The sequence below is a fragment of the Camelus ferus genome, chromosome 15 (assembly GCF_009834535.1).
Source record: "Camelus ferus isolate YT-003-E chromosome 15, BCGSAC_Cfer_1.0, whole genome shotgun sequence".
Classification (NCBI taxonomy): Eukaryota; Metazoa; Chordata; class Mammalia; order Artiodactyla; family Camelidae; genus Camelus; species Camelus ferus.
Genome location: NC_045710.1, coordinates 46564906 through 46582347, shown reverse-complemented (window position 1 = coordinate 46582347; position 17442 = coordinate 46564906). Strand labels below are relative to the sequence as shown.

Genomic DNA, 17442 nt, shown 5'->3' with positions numbered 1-17442 from the left:
TGCCTGATTAGGGTTAGGAGTGCAGGATAAGCTTAACTACAAAGGGGTAGCACAAGGGAATTCTTTGGGGTGATGGAAAGACTGTATCCTGATTGAGGTGATTGTTATGTGAATCTACGCATGTGTTAAAACTCATAAAACTGCACACCAAGAAAAATGTGAATTTACTGTGCACAAATTATATTTAAAAAAGAAGCCATTGCACTCACAACATGAACACATTAGGTCTCTGAGTGCCTTGACACACTTACCTTCCTTGGTCAGTTTATTAATGTGGGCAACACACAAACAAGTGGTCTTGGAGTGTGTGTGTAAGTGAGGGAGGACTGCCCTACCGTATGGTCCAACCTAAGTACATCACACCTGGTATCAAATTTAGCACCTTACAAACTGGAAACCATTTTGTAGAAAATTCCTTTATTTTAGTGCAAATAACTTTCAGCAGTGACATAATAACGTAAGAACACATTTAGCAACATTTTACACCACGCAGTAAGTAAGAAAGTGTTTCTTTGAAAATATGTCATCATAGGAACATTATTTCTACATTAATAATGTAGCTGGAAAATGCCAAGGCTGTTTCTTTCAAGGCAACAGGGCTCCTTCCCCCCTTTTTGGACATTTTCTTTTTTAATACAAATGAGGATTTGCCATTTTAACAAATCACTAACAATTCTAAGAGTGATCTCTTAGGAGGTTCTGAACTGAGGTTGGCAAGATTTTGAAATGGGGTTTCAAATTAAAAAAGAAATTAAGACAATTCCGGGCTATCCCAGAAAGTAGAAGTCACTTCTACTAGTTTTTAAGTAGTTATATACATTCACTCCAATTTTGATGCAGAAATGGACAGATTGTCTAAAGCCTGTCTATTATTCCCCCAGAGCCTGATTGTTATTCATATTTCTTGGTTTTGGTCATATTGCTAAATTAGGGCTCTGGTCAGAAGTAACACCTTACACACCCAAATGCTTTCCTGTGAAGCTTAAAATTGCACTTTCCATCCTGACTTCCCATGTTAGACCTCACATGCTAATGAGAGGATGTGAACATTGTTTCCAGTTTACAACTAATGATTAGTACAGCTGGATTAGCCCCCTGCTAATTTAACCATACCTGAATCAAACCATCACTTCATTTAGATTAGTTTCAACAGGCTTAACCAAGAGGTTCCCACTGACCTCGTAAAGAAACAAAGGGTTAACAGTGTATCTTTACACTAAGCTGCCTAAGGGCTTGGCTGCTAACCAGTTAGCTGATAGGTAGAATAGTGTCAATTTGAAGTTACACTCCCAACTTCTCTAGTTTCTGCTGAATTATGCAATGGGTAGGAATGGATGGCCACTCAAAGGAGAACTCCTATGGAGGTCTTCCACCATAAGGAGAATCAAAACCCCTATAAATATATTTCAGGGGGCCCTCTAAGTCTCTCTACAAACACTCCTCAAAATCTAGTGGCTCTACAAGTTAATCACAGGCTCAAAAATACCCGGAGCCACAGAACAGCCCTCCTGGCTGAATATGACTGGTTTAGTCAGCAGGTACATAAAGCTTTTCAATGCTCAGCCAGTCTTGTTGGATAAAGCATCTTCTTATATAACACAATGGAACTGTGCTAAACAGTTTCAAAGTTGAGAAGAATCCAAATATATCATCTATTAAAAAATGCACGATTTTAGTTTGCTTTTTCTTAGACTTTGGTACTGAAACACTGTCTACATTCTTGACACGTGAAAATGACATGGCCACTTCAGTGCCTCTGCATGTTGTGTAAAAAAACTCAAAAGCAAAGCAGGACAAGGACGTGTCATAACAAGATGCAGTATGCTGTACAAACAAAACCTAAATTATATATAAATACACCCCTACCCCAGCACTCCCTCTTCCCCCCAAACTACCTGACCAAAGCAATGCCAAGGGTTCTTCTCTCCAGGGCCAATGCAGTATGTGAAACCCAGCACCCAGGACTCCAACCATCCCTTGCCTGTGGTGACGTTTAGAGTCCTGCAGGCTTCCCCGGAGACTCCCTGCTGTCTGTCAGTTCTACAAGTACAGGGAAACTCCTACAGCTTAATTGGAAGCATTCAATTCAGTCTAGCTACTGGCTAGACTGCAAGACCTGGAGTCCTGGGAGTTAACCTTTCAGATAACCTAACTGGATCATTTCCTAATTTGGATCCCATCTTATCCTAATATCTCAGCAGAGCCAACACAGTAGGAAGCACCCTCAATTCTGAAGCTCCAAAGGCATTGCTAAGGGATATTGGTGAGGGTCACATAATAAGTGATACAGTGAGCTAACAGCTTAAGTTGCTATAAATTATTTCCAAGTAAGTTATTTGGGGCCATTTGCTTCTGCTTTCCACTGCATTCCAGAATCATTTTCATATGAGACTTTTAAAAGTTTATGTAATAGTCATTTAAAAAATTGTCTATGCAATCACCTCTTACCTGTTTTCAATATGCTTAATAACAACTTAATGAGCTATTATGTAGATCTAGGGAAAAGTAGTTAATCAGTCTGAAGGAAGCCAATACTGTGCTAATTCACAGTAAGGAGAAAAAGCAATGTAAACAGAATTACATAATCATCAAAAACGTGAAAAGCAGTCTTATCGAAACATTGCAAAGTTTTCCCAAAAGCACTTACAGCAATTTGTATCAAGAGATCCTAAATTTAGGAGTATGAAGGAAGACTCAACTCTTTAAGGTAGAAATTCACCTTTTTCATGATTGTAATATATAATTTCCCCCCTCACACCTAAGATAATTGTACATTCAAAAGTTTATAACTTGCTGTTCTTGAGACATTAATCATTCCCTAATACGTACATTGAGTATAAATAAATAACTATAAGAAAGCTTTAAAAATCTGAATTAACATTATGCTGTGCAAAAAAAAACAAAAAACAAACAAACAAAAAAACCCAAAACTGGAACAACCTACATTCTATGTTAAATACCCTGACTAAAATGTTGGTTGTGCTACACAATTCCACTTCAGTGCAGAAATGAGTTGATTTCGGTGTACCGTCTTTGTTGTTAAGTCTTTAGCACTTTTGTTCTAAGTATCACCTTGCTTTGAAAAGATGAACAACTTACTACCAAATCACAGATCACCACAAATCCATTTCAGTTTAGTCTGAATAAAATCCAGCATAAATGTATTACTTTGTTCCGGGAATAATGGCTCGGTGTCTTTGTTCCGACAGCTTCCTAAGGGCAAATCACCGTTGAAGTCATTTTGGGTTTGAACTGCACAGGAAGAAGAAACAGTGAAGCCAGCCTTTTCATTTTTGTTTTCCCTTTCAGTCTTCAGGTCTTGCTGGGACACTTCTTCCAGACCAAGGGTCAGATGGCTGTGGCCCCTGATGCTATCGGAAACAGATGTGGTTTAAACATCAGCCCAGCTTAGTGATCTGGAGGTCCCCGTTTATCTTTATGGTGTCGATTGCAGATAACGTTTGAATGCGGTGGTAAAAATCAAAAAGTTGGTGTCCATCCACAAACACTCTGAAACGTGGGTGCTCACAAAGAATTTCCACCTGGAAGAAACAGAATAACCATCTCAGTTCACAATTCCAATGAACCCTGCTGGAGAAAACGAACAAGCAACACTTCATTTAAGACAAAGGCAATTATCTTCAGTGGTTCTCAAATGTTGGAGTGCACTAGGATCGTACAGAAAGCTTGTGAGAACACAGATGGCTGGGCTCCACCCCTCAAATTTTCCATTTAGTACGTCTAGGGTAAGGTCAAAGAGTCTGCTTTTCCACCAAGTTCCAAGGTGATGCTGGTGTTGCTGGAATGAGGGACATACTTTGTGAACAACTGCTCTACACTATTTCATGTCCTTTAAAGATTTAAAGTTGCTTTAACATTTCTCCCTTCTTCTTGCATGCTAGAAGTGATGTAAAGATTTATTTATATGGCACTTAATGCCTCCACCCTCATCCCCTGAACAATTCTATTCTACTTTCAGAGAAGCCCCTCACAAGGCAGAACTGGTACCCACTAGTAATGTGTAATAATAGTTTAGACACTCTAGCATGGTAAACACTAAAGAAGAGAGAAGGTCACACAGTGATTACCCTTGGACCAAGCATGTGTAATTAACAAGGCTTTGTTAAGCCAAACAGAAATACTGATTCCATATGGTAAAAGCTTTTTCTTCCTCTTTTCTTTAAGTAATTCACCATAGAGTTTAATCACTGGTTCTGTGCTATGTATTTATTAAAAACATTTGTATTCATCATATAAGGAGAGACTCTGTATGTGATATTAGTCACATTTAATTCATATTATTACTAAAATTAATCACCAAGAAGGGTTGATTTTATTTGTTTTGTTGTTGGGGAGCATTGTTCCTCTTGGCAGAAGCTCTGGTTACTCACACTCATGAGCTTTGCATTAAAATTCACAATTAAGAAACTGTCACAGTCCAGGGGAGGCTCAGGGTCATTTCCATTCTAGAGAAGGAAGGGGAGGGGTGCCTCTCCCAGAGTATGATTAGAAGAGCAATCAGTCTCAATTACATCATTGATGTGAAAGTTGCGGATTCTTATTTTTCCCCCAGACTGTAAGATGGCAAGATAAATTATGACTTATTCATAAGGCCATAGTAAATTTCTAGATGAGGAACAACAGGTTAAGGGTAGTTTTGCTTTCTTAGGCATACATGCAACACAGAGCTTTTAACTGAATTGTCATTACCGTGATGTATGTTAACAAGGTGTAATGCGGACACTTCATCACCAGGTCTGACACGTCAACAAATCCTTTCCTAACACATTACTGACCTGCCTGTCTTACTTGGCATGCATTGTCCATCAAAGAGGAAGGTGCTGCTAATACTGCTTGGTTGGAATGAAAGTCTGAGCTGCGCTTCCTGCCTGCTAGATAGTGAGGAGCAAATCTATACTCATCCAGACCCAAGGGAAGGAATTTGTCAGCTACACGGCCTGTGACAATGAAATAGACCGAGGCTACTTAACCCAGAAAGGGAAACAAGGACATGACCAGGCCTCAATAGCAAACGGAACAAGAGAAAATAAAATGATAATCACTATATTCTTAAAAAAGACATAACTTATATGGTTTGGTACTACTCAAAGGTTGAGGAGAAAATGAGGAAAATACTAGATACTTATTTATTAATCAAATAGATATTTGGGGACAGGTATCTATTATATGCCTAGTACTATGTTGAATACTACATAGAAATGTATTTACTCTTAACAATCTAGACATGTAAATGTGGGTTTATTTACATGTATTGGCTAAACAGAGCCAAGAGCTATTATTAATTATTAATTCATATTGGCAAATAGAGCTTTTTTGATTGTTTTTCTTCTTCTCACCATCAGGTGACAAATTTCCTGGACATGCAAAAATTTTGGCTGCTTAGAGTGTTCTTGGCACACCCTGGATGAGAACATCACCCTCCTGCCAGGGGTTGGAGCTGAAGCTCTCCAGGCACTCACCCTGAATGGCTGGTCTGGGATGAATGGAAAGTAAGGGATCGCTGACTGTTCTTCACCCCTTTCCCCAGATATGCAAGAATTTCTGAGTAGCTGCCGCTCTGTGAAGACAGCTTTGAGTTCAATTGCCACATCGGCGGGAGGATCTTCTGAGTCACCACAGGTCAAGCTGATGGCAAAGCTGAAAAGAAAATCATCTCATTTATTCATGGTTGGATATAACAACATTTAATGATGACCCAGGCTCCCATTCCCTTCTTCTTCTCTGGATTTGTCAGCTTTTAATGGGCCACTATTCTTCACATGGGAGGTTAGACTATGGAGAAGTAGTATTACAATCAAACCATTTTATTTTGTTACCCAGAGGAGGCCCTGGTGAAAACTTCGGTGGAGTAGAAAATAACTGCAGACATTTCAGATACCCGAACTACCCACACATCTGTATCTTAATCTATTTCAGAAGTCTCAAAAATAGCCCCATAAATTGATCAGGGTAAATATTATCTTGTAAAGTTTGGTTCTTACTTATATTGATAGTTCTTACTTCAAGCACCTTAAAAACTGCAAAAACAAAAACAAAAAAACAAACAAAACACAAACCAAATCCTTTGGCCTCTCTAAGGGTCAAAGAGAAAATGATGTGGGTCTATATTTATAATCTCTGATATAAATAGCTGTCTAGAGAAATGATGGCTGGGATTCATACACATTCTTTTCATGGGAACATAGCACTTTCTTGGCACTTCCAACTAGCAACACTGGCCACAGGGGAGGAGGAGCAGTATCACAGGAACAGGAGTGAGCAAGACCTTGTAACTGCTTGATGGGTCTAGGTGACAAGGACTCTGCCTTACCTCTCAGGGTTGAGGTCTACGATGCCCATCACTAACACCTTCTTGCCTGGTCTCATGCCACCTTTAATGTGCCCACAAAATGGCACGATCTGCAAAAGATGAGAGGAGAAACAAAAAGTTTACAGCCTGTTAGGAAGGAGCCAAATCTTCGGATCCTAAGGACCTGACCCACTAGAAAATGCAATTAGAAAGAAGAGGGTACAGGCAGACACAGAGCACAGGGAAAAAAAAAATCATTTACCAGTCGTGGGAAGTACACGTCGGCTTGAACTGGAGAGCCCAAGGAGTTGTTTAAATGCCCATCATCTAGTTTCTAAAAATAGAAGCACACAGATTGGCTTTCCAAAGGCTTTGGGGGGGCCGCTTGAGGGGAGCGGGAAAGAACCTACACAAATCTGGCGGAATCCAGCCGCCCTCCACAGAACACAGGCAGCGTCTGTAGATGCTGCCGCCTCACAGTGCACTGAATAACCGCATAAACCCCCGGAACAAAACCCGTCTTTCCATCAGGTAGCTAAGCCTCTGATGATACCCCAGACCCTTCAGATCTAGATCAAAATCAAGGTCGAGGCCCACTGGGGAGCCAGAGCCCCGCGCCAAAGGAGGGCAGGCCCCTCTCCAACCGTAAACGTGCCCGCAAGCGCGGTCGCCCAGGCCTGTCCTCGCGGACGTGGCTGGAGTGCAGCGGCCGCGCGAACTTCTCTCCAGTGCCCCCTGCTCGGACCCATTTCCTGGGGGGAATTCCCGGGACGCCGGGGGCGGACGCGGGGCGCGCGCCTCCGGACACACACGCGCACACTCACACGTGCAACGTGCACACACCTGGCAGGCGGCAGCACGGCGCGGAGAGGGCTGTCGGTCACCCCCACCCCACCGGCCGCCCGAAAACAGCTCCCCTCAGCCAGCGGCCCTCCAGCGGGCGCTCCCCTCCGGCCCCCCACGCCAGCCGCGCACAGCCGGCTCCGGCTACCAGGTACTGGGGCGCCTTTTCACGCGGCGGGGCGCGGGGCTGGGCCTCGGCCGGGCGGGAGCCGGCGGCGGGGCCGTGCCGGCCCCGGGAAAGGGGCGCCTCGCGTGTGCCCTCCGCACTCACCACCACGGCATCGCTGTCGGCCACCGACCCCGCCATCTTCTCGCGCAGCGCGGCGGGGTGCGCGGCTGGCGGCCCGGCGGCGGGGGACGCGGGGCGCCGCGCGCGGGCGGGATCCTGGGGCGGTCCTGCGCCGGGCGGGGGCGCGGGTCCGAGGCCGGCTCGGGCGCGCACACACGAGCGGGCACGCGCTCGCGCTCGCGCTCGCCCGGGGGCCCGGCGCCGACCGGGCCGGCGGGGCCGGGGGGAGGGGGTGGCTGTGGAGGCGGCGCGGGCCCGGAGGTCGGAGGTGGCCGCTGCAGCCTGGGCCGCGCTGCCGAATCGAGGCTGCTTTCTCTCTCCGGGTGCTGTTGCCGCCGTCCGAGGAAAAAGGTGGCGAGGGCCGCGCCGCGCTGGCCCTGGGCCTCATTTAAAGGCCGCCGGGGCCCGGCTCGGGAACCGGGGAACAGGGCGGGGACCCGGCTGGGCTGCCGCGGCTTGCTCAGCTTGCCCTGCCCCTCGGCCATTGGACAGTGGCAGGAGGCTGGGGCGGGAGGGACGGGCCTGCCGGGGTCGGGGCGTGCGGGGAGGCTGGCGCCGGGTCGGCCTTCTCCCGCGGCGGGGTGGGTGGGGCTGGGGGATGCGGAAGGGAGGGCCGGGGCCTGCCAGGTGACAGGTACTTGTGACATCTCCGCCCCTCCTCTCCGACCACCCCCTTCTTTCTCCGGCCGGGTCCTGGGGAAGGTGGGACAGTGGAGGCCGAGGTCAAGGGAAGAGTGGGGGTGGAGCTGGTATTCAAAGATTTCTTTCGGAGAATTCCAACAAAGTGCGCGGAAAGATTCATTGGGCTTTCTAGGGTAGAAATATAATGAAAGGTCTCTAGGCTTGCAGAAATGAATATCTGACCTAAAAGCAAGAGGCAAATAGGACTCACTGTAGGGACTTTTATATTTCAGGAGATTAATACAGAACAGACCTTCCTCCCCTGTGGAAGGATAGGCAAGTCTGGGGGTCCCTGGAGGCTCTCTCAGGCAGGGGTCTGGCAGAGTCTTAACAACTTGAACTGGGCACAATAACTGGCCCCAGAAAGCCCTCATTGGGCCATTTTAAACAAGTCACCTGCCCAGCCTAGGCTAGTGAATTTGTGACTGAAAATCTCTTGATATCCTTTGTGAAGTAATCCCCAGAGGGTACACGGCTCTTTATTCCAAGGCACAAATTCCTTTATGGCATTTCCACATTAGGATGATTAAGCTGTATCGACATACCCTTTATTAAGTGACATCTTGGCTTAAACATTCCACTTGTGAATCACCAGGGTGTTTTACACTAATAAGCAGGGAGCATGTGTGACCTGCTGCAATCCCAGAGGGGCCCTCAGAGTCTCCCTCCCTGCTGCTGTTGATGGCTGTGTGGCCTGGAACATCACTGAGGCTTTCGTTTCTTAGCTTTCCCTTTATGGACCAGAGCTAATCATGGTAATCTCAGTCAAGTAGGGAGAATTACCTGCACACGCCTGTAAGCCACAGTCATATCCTTTGTGTGCTCTGAATTAGAGACTGAAGTGCAGCACTGTTGTGGCTCACTCTTTTGTTCTTGTTTACCAGTCTTAGCTCAAAATCACACCTTATTGATTATTTCAAAATGTTAGACAGTCAAAGGAAACTATTGACATTTTGAAAGCACGCTTTGGTGTAGCTCAACTTCTGAGAGTTTGGTATGGGGAAAACTCATTGAAGTAGTTTTTTTTTGTCATTAGCTAAGCTAAGAGTGACACAATACATCATGGTGATTAAAGAGCCTGTGCCCTGGGTTCAAATCCTGGCTCTACAATTAGCTAGCTGGGTAATCTTGGATGACTTCTCTGTGCCTCAGTTTCTTCATCTGCGAACCAGAGGTGGCAGCGATGCTGACAATAGTGCCCATCTCGGGTTACTGAGAAGATTAAGTAAGTTGGTTCCTGTACCTTCCTTAGAAAAGTATCTGGCACGTAGGAGTCACTCACTCTATAAACATCCCGAGGACCTGCCATGGACCAGGCTCTGGGGAATCCATAGTGGACTTTTTTGTTGATCTTGCATTCTAGTGGGGAAAGGCAGTCAATGAACAAATAAATATATATAATATGTCAGATGTTGGAAGTGTTAGAAAAAATAGTAAAGCAAGTAAGACGAGAGAGAAAGGTAGATGGGGCAGTGCTATTTACAGAGTGTGATCAGGGAAGCCGCCTATGGTAGAATGAGTTTGAGGACCCCTGAAGGAAGGGAGGGTGGGGAGGCATTTGGAAGTGTGGGAGAAGAGTCTGCTGGCAGAGGGGACTGCAAGGGCAAAGTCCCCAGGGTGAAGTATGTGAAAGTGTTGGGTGCACCTGGGTTGCAGCGACCGAAGCGATAAGTAATTAGAAATGGAATAGGCCATGCAGACTGTGTGAAGATTGGCTTTTGCTCGAAAGAGGTGGGAAGACAATGGAGGTTTCTGAGCAACGGAGTGACATACTTTGCCTTCTGTACCCTCTGGCTGCTATGGGGAGTGGTCTCTGTGGGGAGGGCAGTGGGGAGGAGGGAGGGTAGAAGCAGGACTCAGGAGGCTGCAGCACCAACCTAGGCAAGAGAGAACGGTGGCTTAGACACAGGGAAGTGATGAAGCTGTGAGGATCTGTGGTCCTTGATAAGTCCTAGCTGTTGTCATTATGTAGCTCTGAGAGTTCAAATCGACTTCTAAGCCTCAGTTTCCTCAATGCAAGATTAAGGGATTGGGCTCTTTCATCATTCCTTTTTGGCTCTTAGAAAGTCCTTCTGGTTCCTCAAAAGCTGTATAAATACCATCTAAATTTGAAGGGGTTTGAGAATAAGTGCTGTTGAATGAAAATAATCTTGGGTTGAATCTTTCAGTAAGTGATTTTGTGGGGTGAAGAATAACCCTTTGATTGACTCTGTAAGTGAAGTTGAAGAATTTGGATTGCTTAAGATGAGTTCTTACGTTTCTTACATTTTAGGAATGTAAAGAACAGAAGGTTACTGAACCTGCCCAGAATATTTTAACATGGCAAATTGTCTTTTATTTCAAAAATGCTTGATTCCTTCTCATCCTATAAAATGGTTCCTTTTGAATATGGAGAGGAAGGAGAAAGCCTAAATGAATTTTTTTGTTATAATTAAAGCTGACCAGAGTCAAACGACCCCTTCCAAGGGAAAATTCATTAGCAAATTAATAAACTACAGAGCTTAAATTTTTAAAAAGTTGAACAGTGAAGGCTAGGCAAACTTTGCTCTGGGCTCTGATTACGGGCATTTGTGTCTAAAAAACATTAACCAAGATTGTGACCCTTTTATGAAATGCACCAATGAAATTTCAAGCTAATTTGCATTACTGCTGGAAACTACAAAAAAGGCTAAAGAAAAGGCAGGAGGCAGTCAGGCAGATGATTAGCACTGAAAAAGAAGTGTGCACGGGTCTTTGATGATAGACTTTGCTAAATGATCTTCCTAGATGAAAATAGTAGATCACTTCCTTCTTTCCTTCCCATTTAATATGTTTTATGCAAATGTGCATATGCATAGTTTCTAATATTGGGAAGAGAATACAGCATTGATGTAATTCAGCAACCATTTTATGAGCATTACTATGTGCTGTAATAGCGTGGACCAAGAAGAGATATATGAAAATGGAATCTTGTCTTGCAGGAGCTCACACTTTGGGGACCAGTGTAGAATGTAGTGGGTGAGAAAATAAGGCCTCAGACCTATAGCCTGAGCACTGAGGGGGAGTAGTTACTCCCATCTGGAGGATTAAGGCAGCTTTTCTCGAGGAGATGGCGTTATCTCTGACCACATGCTTAGCAGAACCTTCCACCAAAGCAAGTCTGCAAAGACTGCATGGCAGCTTTATTCATGGCCCGAATTCTAAACCCACTCCTCTGCTTGTTCTGGCCACCAGCTGAACCTCTGTTCCCAGGGGCAGGTTTTGTCTCCTGCCCTGGTCTAGGTAGATATATGCCTCCTTCCCTTACACTGTGACTGTGGGCCCTGATCCCCTAGGCCTGACTTTGACCTTCAGACCACTGTTTTCTGTGTATATATACACATTAGCAGGAACAGGGTTTCTCATCCTCAGCACTATTGACATTTTAGTTTGAGAAATTATTCGTTGAGGGGGGCTGTCCTATGCATTAAAGGATGTTGAGTGCTAGATGCTAGCAGCAACCCCCCAACAAGTGGTGACAACCAAAAATGTTCTCAGTTGCTGACGAATGTCAAATGTCCCCAGGTAGGGTGGGGCAGACTTGTCCCCGATTGAGAACCAGTTACCTAGAAGGTGCTTTAAGATCCTGTTACTCATATTGATACATGATATGAAATGTATCCAATCTAATCTAGAGTAGAAACTTGCACATCAGAAACACTTGCCTTTTTAGTTGGCAGGTCATTGCTTCCTGACAGCTATGGGGGCACTTCACACGTGGTTCCACAAAGAACCCCTCCAATGAAGAAGGACCTGGGAGGACCCCTGTGGATGTAGCTGCCAGCTCAAAATGTCTATAATATTGAGAAACTTGTGTGACTTTTGCATTCTGTTCCACAATATCGCCATGTTTATTTTTTTTGTATATATGTATTTTTATTGGAGTATAGTCAGTTTACAATGTTGTGTTAATTTCTGATGTACAGCATGATGCTTCAGTCATACATGAACATACATATATTTGTTTTCATATTCTTTTTCACCGTAAGGTACTACAAGATATCTAATATAGTTCCCTGTGCTATATAGTATGAACTTGTTTATTATTATATGTATTAGTATCTGCAAATCTCAAACTCCCAATTTCTCCCTTTCCACCCCTTTCTCCCCCACTGCCAGCCCCTGTAACCGTCAGTTTGTTTTCTCTGTCTGTGAGCCTGTTTCTGTTTTGTAAATAAATTCCTTTGTCTTTTTTTTTTTTTTTTTTTTTTTAGATTCCACATATAAGTGATATCATATGGTATTTTTCTTTCTCTTTCTGGCTTACTTCACTTAGAATGACCATCTCCAAGTCCATCCATCGCCATGTTTGTTTTTGATAGGAACATAATGTCCTCCCCACACTCATAGATACAGTAAAATTGAAGCATCTAAATGTTTACCCTGTTCATCTTGTGGCTTGATTCCCTCCCTGCCCCAGACCCCAAAGCATGGTTGCAGCCCACTTTGAGGAATAAGACAATGTACAGTTTTACAAGCGGGTCAGGCTTTCAATTCTCCATAATTGTTTTAGTCGGGCCAGTCTCTGCTCGGGATAAATATTCATGTAGGCAGCAAATATGCAAACTCAGCATTCTTTTCTTTACCTAGTTAGATAGGAGGGCAAACATTTATCAAGCTATTTTTTTGTATTTCAATACATGATTAAAATTCTTAATTATTCAAGAAACTATGGTCACAGTTATCAAATAATTATTTTAGACACACACAAAAGTATGTGTTGTACCAGTGTATTTAGGGGACAACCATAAAATTTGGCAGCCAATGCCAGTTCCTAACATTTCATTATTTCCAGTTTATTTATGAGGATACTAGAACCAGCCTCCTGCTTGCGTTTTAATTACTTAGCGCAGGAAGGATTGATTTCAGAAAACCTCCAGGCTAAAGATGATAATAATGAGCCCATTTCCCAGGAGGAGTTCAGGGCTTCAAAAGTATGTGCTGCTTCCTACCCGGGGGATGTCACTGTGGGCCCTTTATCGTGTCTGAGACATTGCCATGTGCACCCTGTCCCAGGAGGGCTCACTCCTGTGAAAGGTGACAAGAGCCCTCGCTGATGGGGAAGTGGAAAGCGTTCTGCCCAGGGACACAGAAAGAATGCTGCTTCCAGCCTTCGGAACTGGCAGCATGAGTGAAAGTTATTTTAAGATTCTCTCCAGTAAGCCTTTGTGCCTGTGCTGGGAGCCAAGGATGAGCCTCTGCACCTCCTCTCCAGCAATTCCAGGAGGCAGCTCTGTGCTTAGCCAGCCTTTTACCAATAAGGAATGTGACAGGCCTGTGTGGTGGCTCCCTGGGCTGCGTTTCCTTCTTCTCATTATGCTTGACATTTCTGTTTTCATCTGCTGGTTTATAGTCCTCCTTTTTATTGCCTCTGTGATTTTATTTTCTTATTGTCAAGTGGCATAAAAGGTTTCTTAGTTTTGTAGTTTCACAGAAACTTGCAAGGCTTGGCTGCGTGGAAGGAGACCAAGATTCAGACTTAGCAGTTGTCTGGAAATCCCGACTAATGTGGAGGAAAATTCAGGAGGCCGGCTGCCAGGTGGTCATTTAGAGGAAACGTGTTTGGGTGACACAGATTTCTAGGCTTCTTAAAAGGTGAACCTCATAGAGGAGGGATTAACACAGCACAGCTTCGAACAAACCACCAGCCAGGGAGAGACCTGGGAAGTTAAACTTGCCATCCAAATTTGGCTAACCAAAGAGATTCAGAGAAAACAGACTTCATTTATTCATTCAGCAATTCTTTATTGAGCTGGGCTTATTGATCCTTATGATCATTTTTTACTTTCTTAAAAAATACCCGAACAAACATACACTTACTTGCACTTAACATTCTTGCCCTCCTTTTCCATATGAGTTTCTTTAAGGCATCTCTCCTTCCTCATATTTTCGATTCCAGTGTGCACACTACCTCTTCCATTTGACAGTATTCAGTCTGAGGGCTCCCCTGCCAACATGGCAGCATAGCCCAGAAAATAAAAATAAAATGTTTTGAATTCAGAGGCTGGTTTCATTCCACCTCTAATCAGATAGCACATTTTCTATCTAAATTTAGTTTATCTGGTATGTGTTGATTGTAGGCCTGGATTGTTCAAACGGTTAATTTATCCCAGAGAGAAAGATTAACTGAAGAGTTGAAGAAAATGTTTTAAGTTGCAGAAGTTCAAATTAGCAACCTACACTGATTAGACACATCACATGTCATTCATTCACAACGTTGGCCTTCGTTGGTTCAGTGTTGCTCCTAAACTTAAGAATTAAGTGGAATGCTATAAATTCAGGAGGGTTTGGTGTTAGGCATGACTTCAGGATTGCCTGCGTGTGTGTGTGTGTGTGTGTGTGTGTGTAAGACCAGGTGGAGTAGGGAGGGAGGAAAATTTTCAGCTTTTCTTAAAAGCCAATCCTCTTTATAATACCAGGAATAGATAAAAGTAACTTTGGGAGAGGAAGCAACGTAGCTGTCTGTGCTTGTTTTTGATCCTGCTGATTTTGATGCTAAGGAAAACACCATCAAGAAAGAGAAGAGATAGATATATATATATATATATATATTTTTTTTTTTTAGATGACTGAGGCAGTGATACAAGTATTAAATTTCTATCCTCTGACACTTTTTCTGCTAATAGATGTTCTCCTTGACACTGATATGGAATCTTCCCACACACACAACTCGATTCCTGGCCATTTACGCCCACTTTACACATCGGCTGCATGGGCACTTTCCCCAGTAATCCCAGTTTCTCCCCTGGACAGGCTGCCCTGCTTCATTGCTGGCCTTCAGACTCCTCCCCACTCCTTCCACTGGCTCTGGGCTCTCTTCCTGGGCAGGATCTTCCCCCACAGCCTGTCTTTAGTGAGTAGATTCTCATCCAGCCTGAAAGAGAAAATTAAAAACAGACAAACACATCCCACTTATATACAGTCCTTTTCCGGAAGGCAGGGGTTCCTGCCTTTCAGGGGGCCAATATGCATCCTTTTCTCTCTTAGTCATTGCTGACAGACTGATGCCATAGCCAGGACAGGCCAAAAAATGAGTATCATCCCATTTCAAGCCACTGTGATACAGCTGAGAATTACTCTAGACAAATTACAACCAAGAGTTGGCTCTAGATGATTTATACAGGTTATACAATGCCAGGTGATATTCTATAATTAGAAATAAGGAATGAGCTTAGTGAGAGAGAGGATGGGTGGAATTTCTGAGTACAGATGGACAGGATGAGTGTTTCTTCAGGTCTAGTAATTGGTTTTAATCTACAATGTGGTTTATTCTTGGTGCCCTGATAGCAGCTCATAAAACAGCCACAGGTTCACCCAAAAGCCCTTAGAAATTATTACACAGTGCTAAAATAGAGCTTGCCCAGGAATCTGAAAGTACCCACATCTTTTGTAAACTGTCATTCAGATTCCTTCTTCAATGTTGACTTCACATTAAGTCAGTGTGGCCTTTTAAAAACATAAATCGGGTTTTAAAAAAATCTTTAAAAATCACTTTGTGGGTTTTCATGGTGTTTAGAGTGAAACCCCAGTTCCTTTCCATGGCTTTTAAGGCCCTGTGGGATCTGGCCCTCTGTCTCCAGCTTCACCTGGGGGCCACACTTCTCTCCCTTGCTCGCTATTCTTCAGGCAAAACTGGCCTTCCTGTGGTTTTCCCGATAGCCAAGTGCACACATTCCTCAGGGTCTTTTCACTTGCTGTTCCTCTGCCTGGAATGTGCTTCCCCAGACATTTTTCTGGTTTCTCACCCTTAACGTCTTCACTCAAATGTCACCTTCTGTGAGAGACCTTCCTTAATATAATATAGGCCTGGCCAGGGCTCTTTTAGTGCATCTTCGTCTTCTCCACATCTTACCTCCATCAGTAACTGTCTTGTTTATTACCTGGTGTGGCCTTTCCACATCAGAGGGTAAGAACCTTGAGAGCAGACTCTTGTCTTTCTTCTTCATAAAGTGAAGCGAAACTGGGCACAAAGATTTATTGATTGAATGGATGAGAGGATGAGTGAATTAATGAATTGTGCACAGCCACAGATCTACAGACGAAATAAAACCTCAGAGCTGTTGAGGGCCCCCAGCCCAGAGTCCGTTCATTTCTCTCCTGTTATGCAGCCTGAGAACAATCCTCCTTGGGTTGACATATAAAGACTCTGCCCTTCCCACCACTGAGAAGTCTTGATTCTAGAGGCTGATATGAATTACATATAAATTCGTGCTAGACATTAGGCAGTTGTTGAAGCTAAATTTAACATGTCAGAAAATACCCTTGTAAGCAATGAAAAATTGAACTAGTAAGATCAAGTATGGAAAAGATAAGAGTGAAAAAAAAAAAAATCCCAAAGCATAAGCATAGCAATTTAATAGCTAAATTAGTGGTGTTACTGTTACCTCATCCTGATTAGATAGACTTTCAGGCTCTTTAAAGTAACCTGATATTGAACATCAACTATAAAATCTTCTCTAAGAAGGATGAACAATGAAGGTGCTGACTTTCCTGATCACTTACTTAATTTTATTTAACAAGCACTTACAGAATGTGCACTGTGCTCCAGGTACCTCTCTGAGTGCCAGCTCAGGTTGAGTTCTTTGGAAGCAATAGTGGAGACAGAGTTTGGGGATTGAGATTCTTATTAGGGATTAAGGCCTTTGAAGAGAAGGCAGAGAAAGCCGGAAAGTCAAACTGCACTGCAGGCTCAGAAAGCCTGGGAACCTGGCAGGGACTTGAGGTGTGCGCTGCCTGTCAGAGTGTCCTGCCTGGGATGGCGGGCCTTTCTACCCCTACCTCGCTCAGTCACCAAGTGTGGGCTTCCCCAGAAAGGGCATGGCCTCAGGCCAGGCAGCTCTGCTGCTGAGAGAGACACAGGGGTTGCCGAGAGCTGGAGTTTGTCTGCTTCTCATCTTCCCTGTGTCTGGGCAGCAAGTAAGTTCTTCCTTGAAGTGCACCTCTGGGTCTGTCAAAATATTAACTCATTTACCCTCGTGGCAACCCAATGAGGTTGGCCCTTTTACTATCCCCATTTTACAGATGACAAAACTGAGGCATGGAGAAATTAGTTAACTTGCCAAACTAGATCAGGTAGTGGAGCTGACACCCAGTCATTGTGGCTCCAGAATCAAAACTTTTTTTCATGTAAATAACTTATTATTATTCTCTATTTTAATTGAAGTATAGTTGATTTAATTGAAGTATAGTTGTGTTAGTTTCTGGTATACAGCCTAGTGATTCAATTATACATATATATATTCTTTTTCATATTCTTTTCCATGATGGTTTATTACAGGATATTGAATATAGCTCCCTATGC

The 17442-nt window shown here is 43.8% G+C and overlaps 1 protein-coding gene across 1 annotated transcript; it reads right to left on the bottom strand.

Moving 5' to 3' along the window:
- Positions 1-400: 400 nt before the first annotated feature.
- LGALSL (galectin like) lies at positions 401-7557 on the bottom strand. Its single transcript, XM_032497672.1, has 5 exons — positions 7425-7557; positions 6573-6644; positions 6332-6420; positions 5481-5658; positions 401-3542 (listed from the first exon to the last, which is right to left on the bottom strand). The coding sequence occupies exons 1-5, from the start codon at positions 7458-7460 to the stop codon at positions 3399-3401; spliced, it is 519 nt and encodes a 172-aa protein (XP_032353563.1). The 5' UTR covers positions 7461-7557; the 3' UTR covers positions 401-3398.
- Positions 7558-17442: the final 9885 nt, after the last annotated feature.

Excerpts from the sequence above, each read along its gene's own strand:
- LGALSL (XM_032497672.1), bottom strand. The coding sequence starts at position 7,460 with ATGGCGGGGTCGGTGGCCGACAGCGATGCCGTGGTG. Across the intron at positions 6,421-6,572 it reads ACGTGTACTTCCCACGACTG|ATCGTGCCATTTTGTGGGCA; the intron begins GTAAATGATTTT and ends CATCTTTTGCAG. Across the intron at positions 5,659-6,331 it reads GTAGACCTCAACCCTGAGAG|CTTTGCCATCAGCTTGACCT; the intron begins GTAAGGCAGAGT and ends TTTTCTTTTCAG.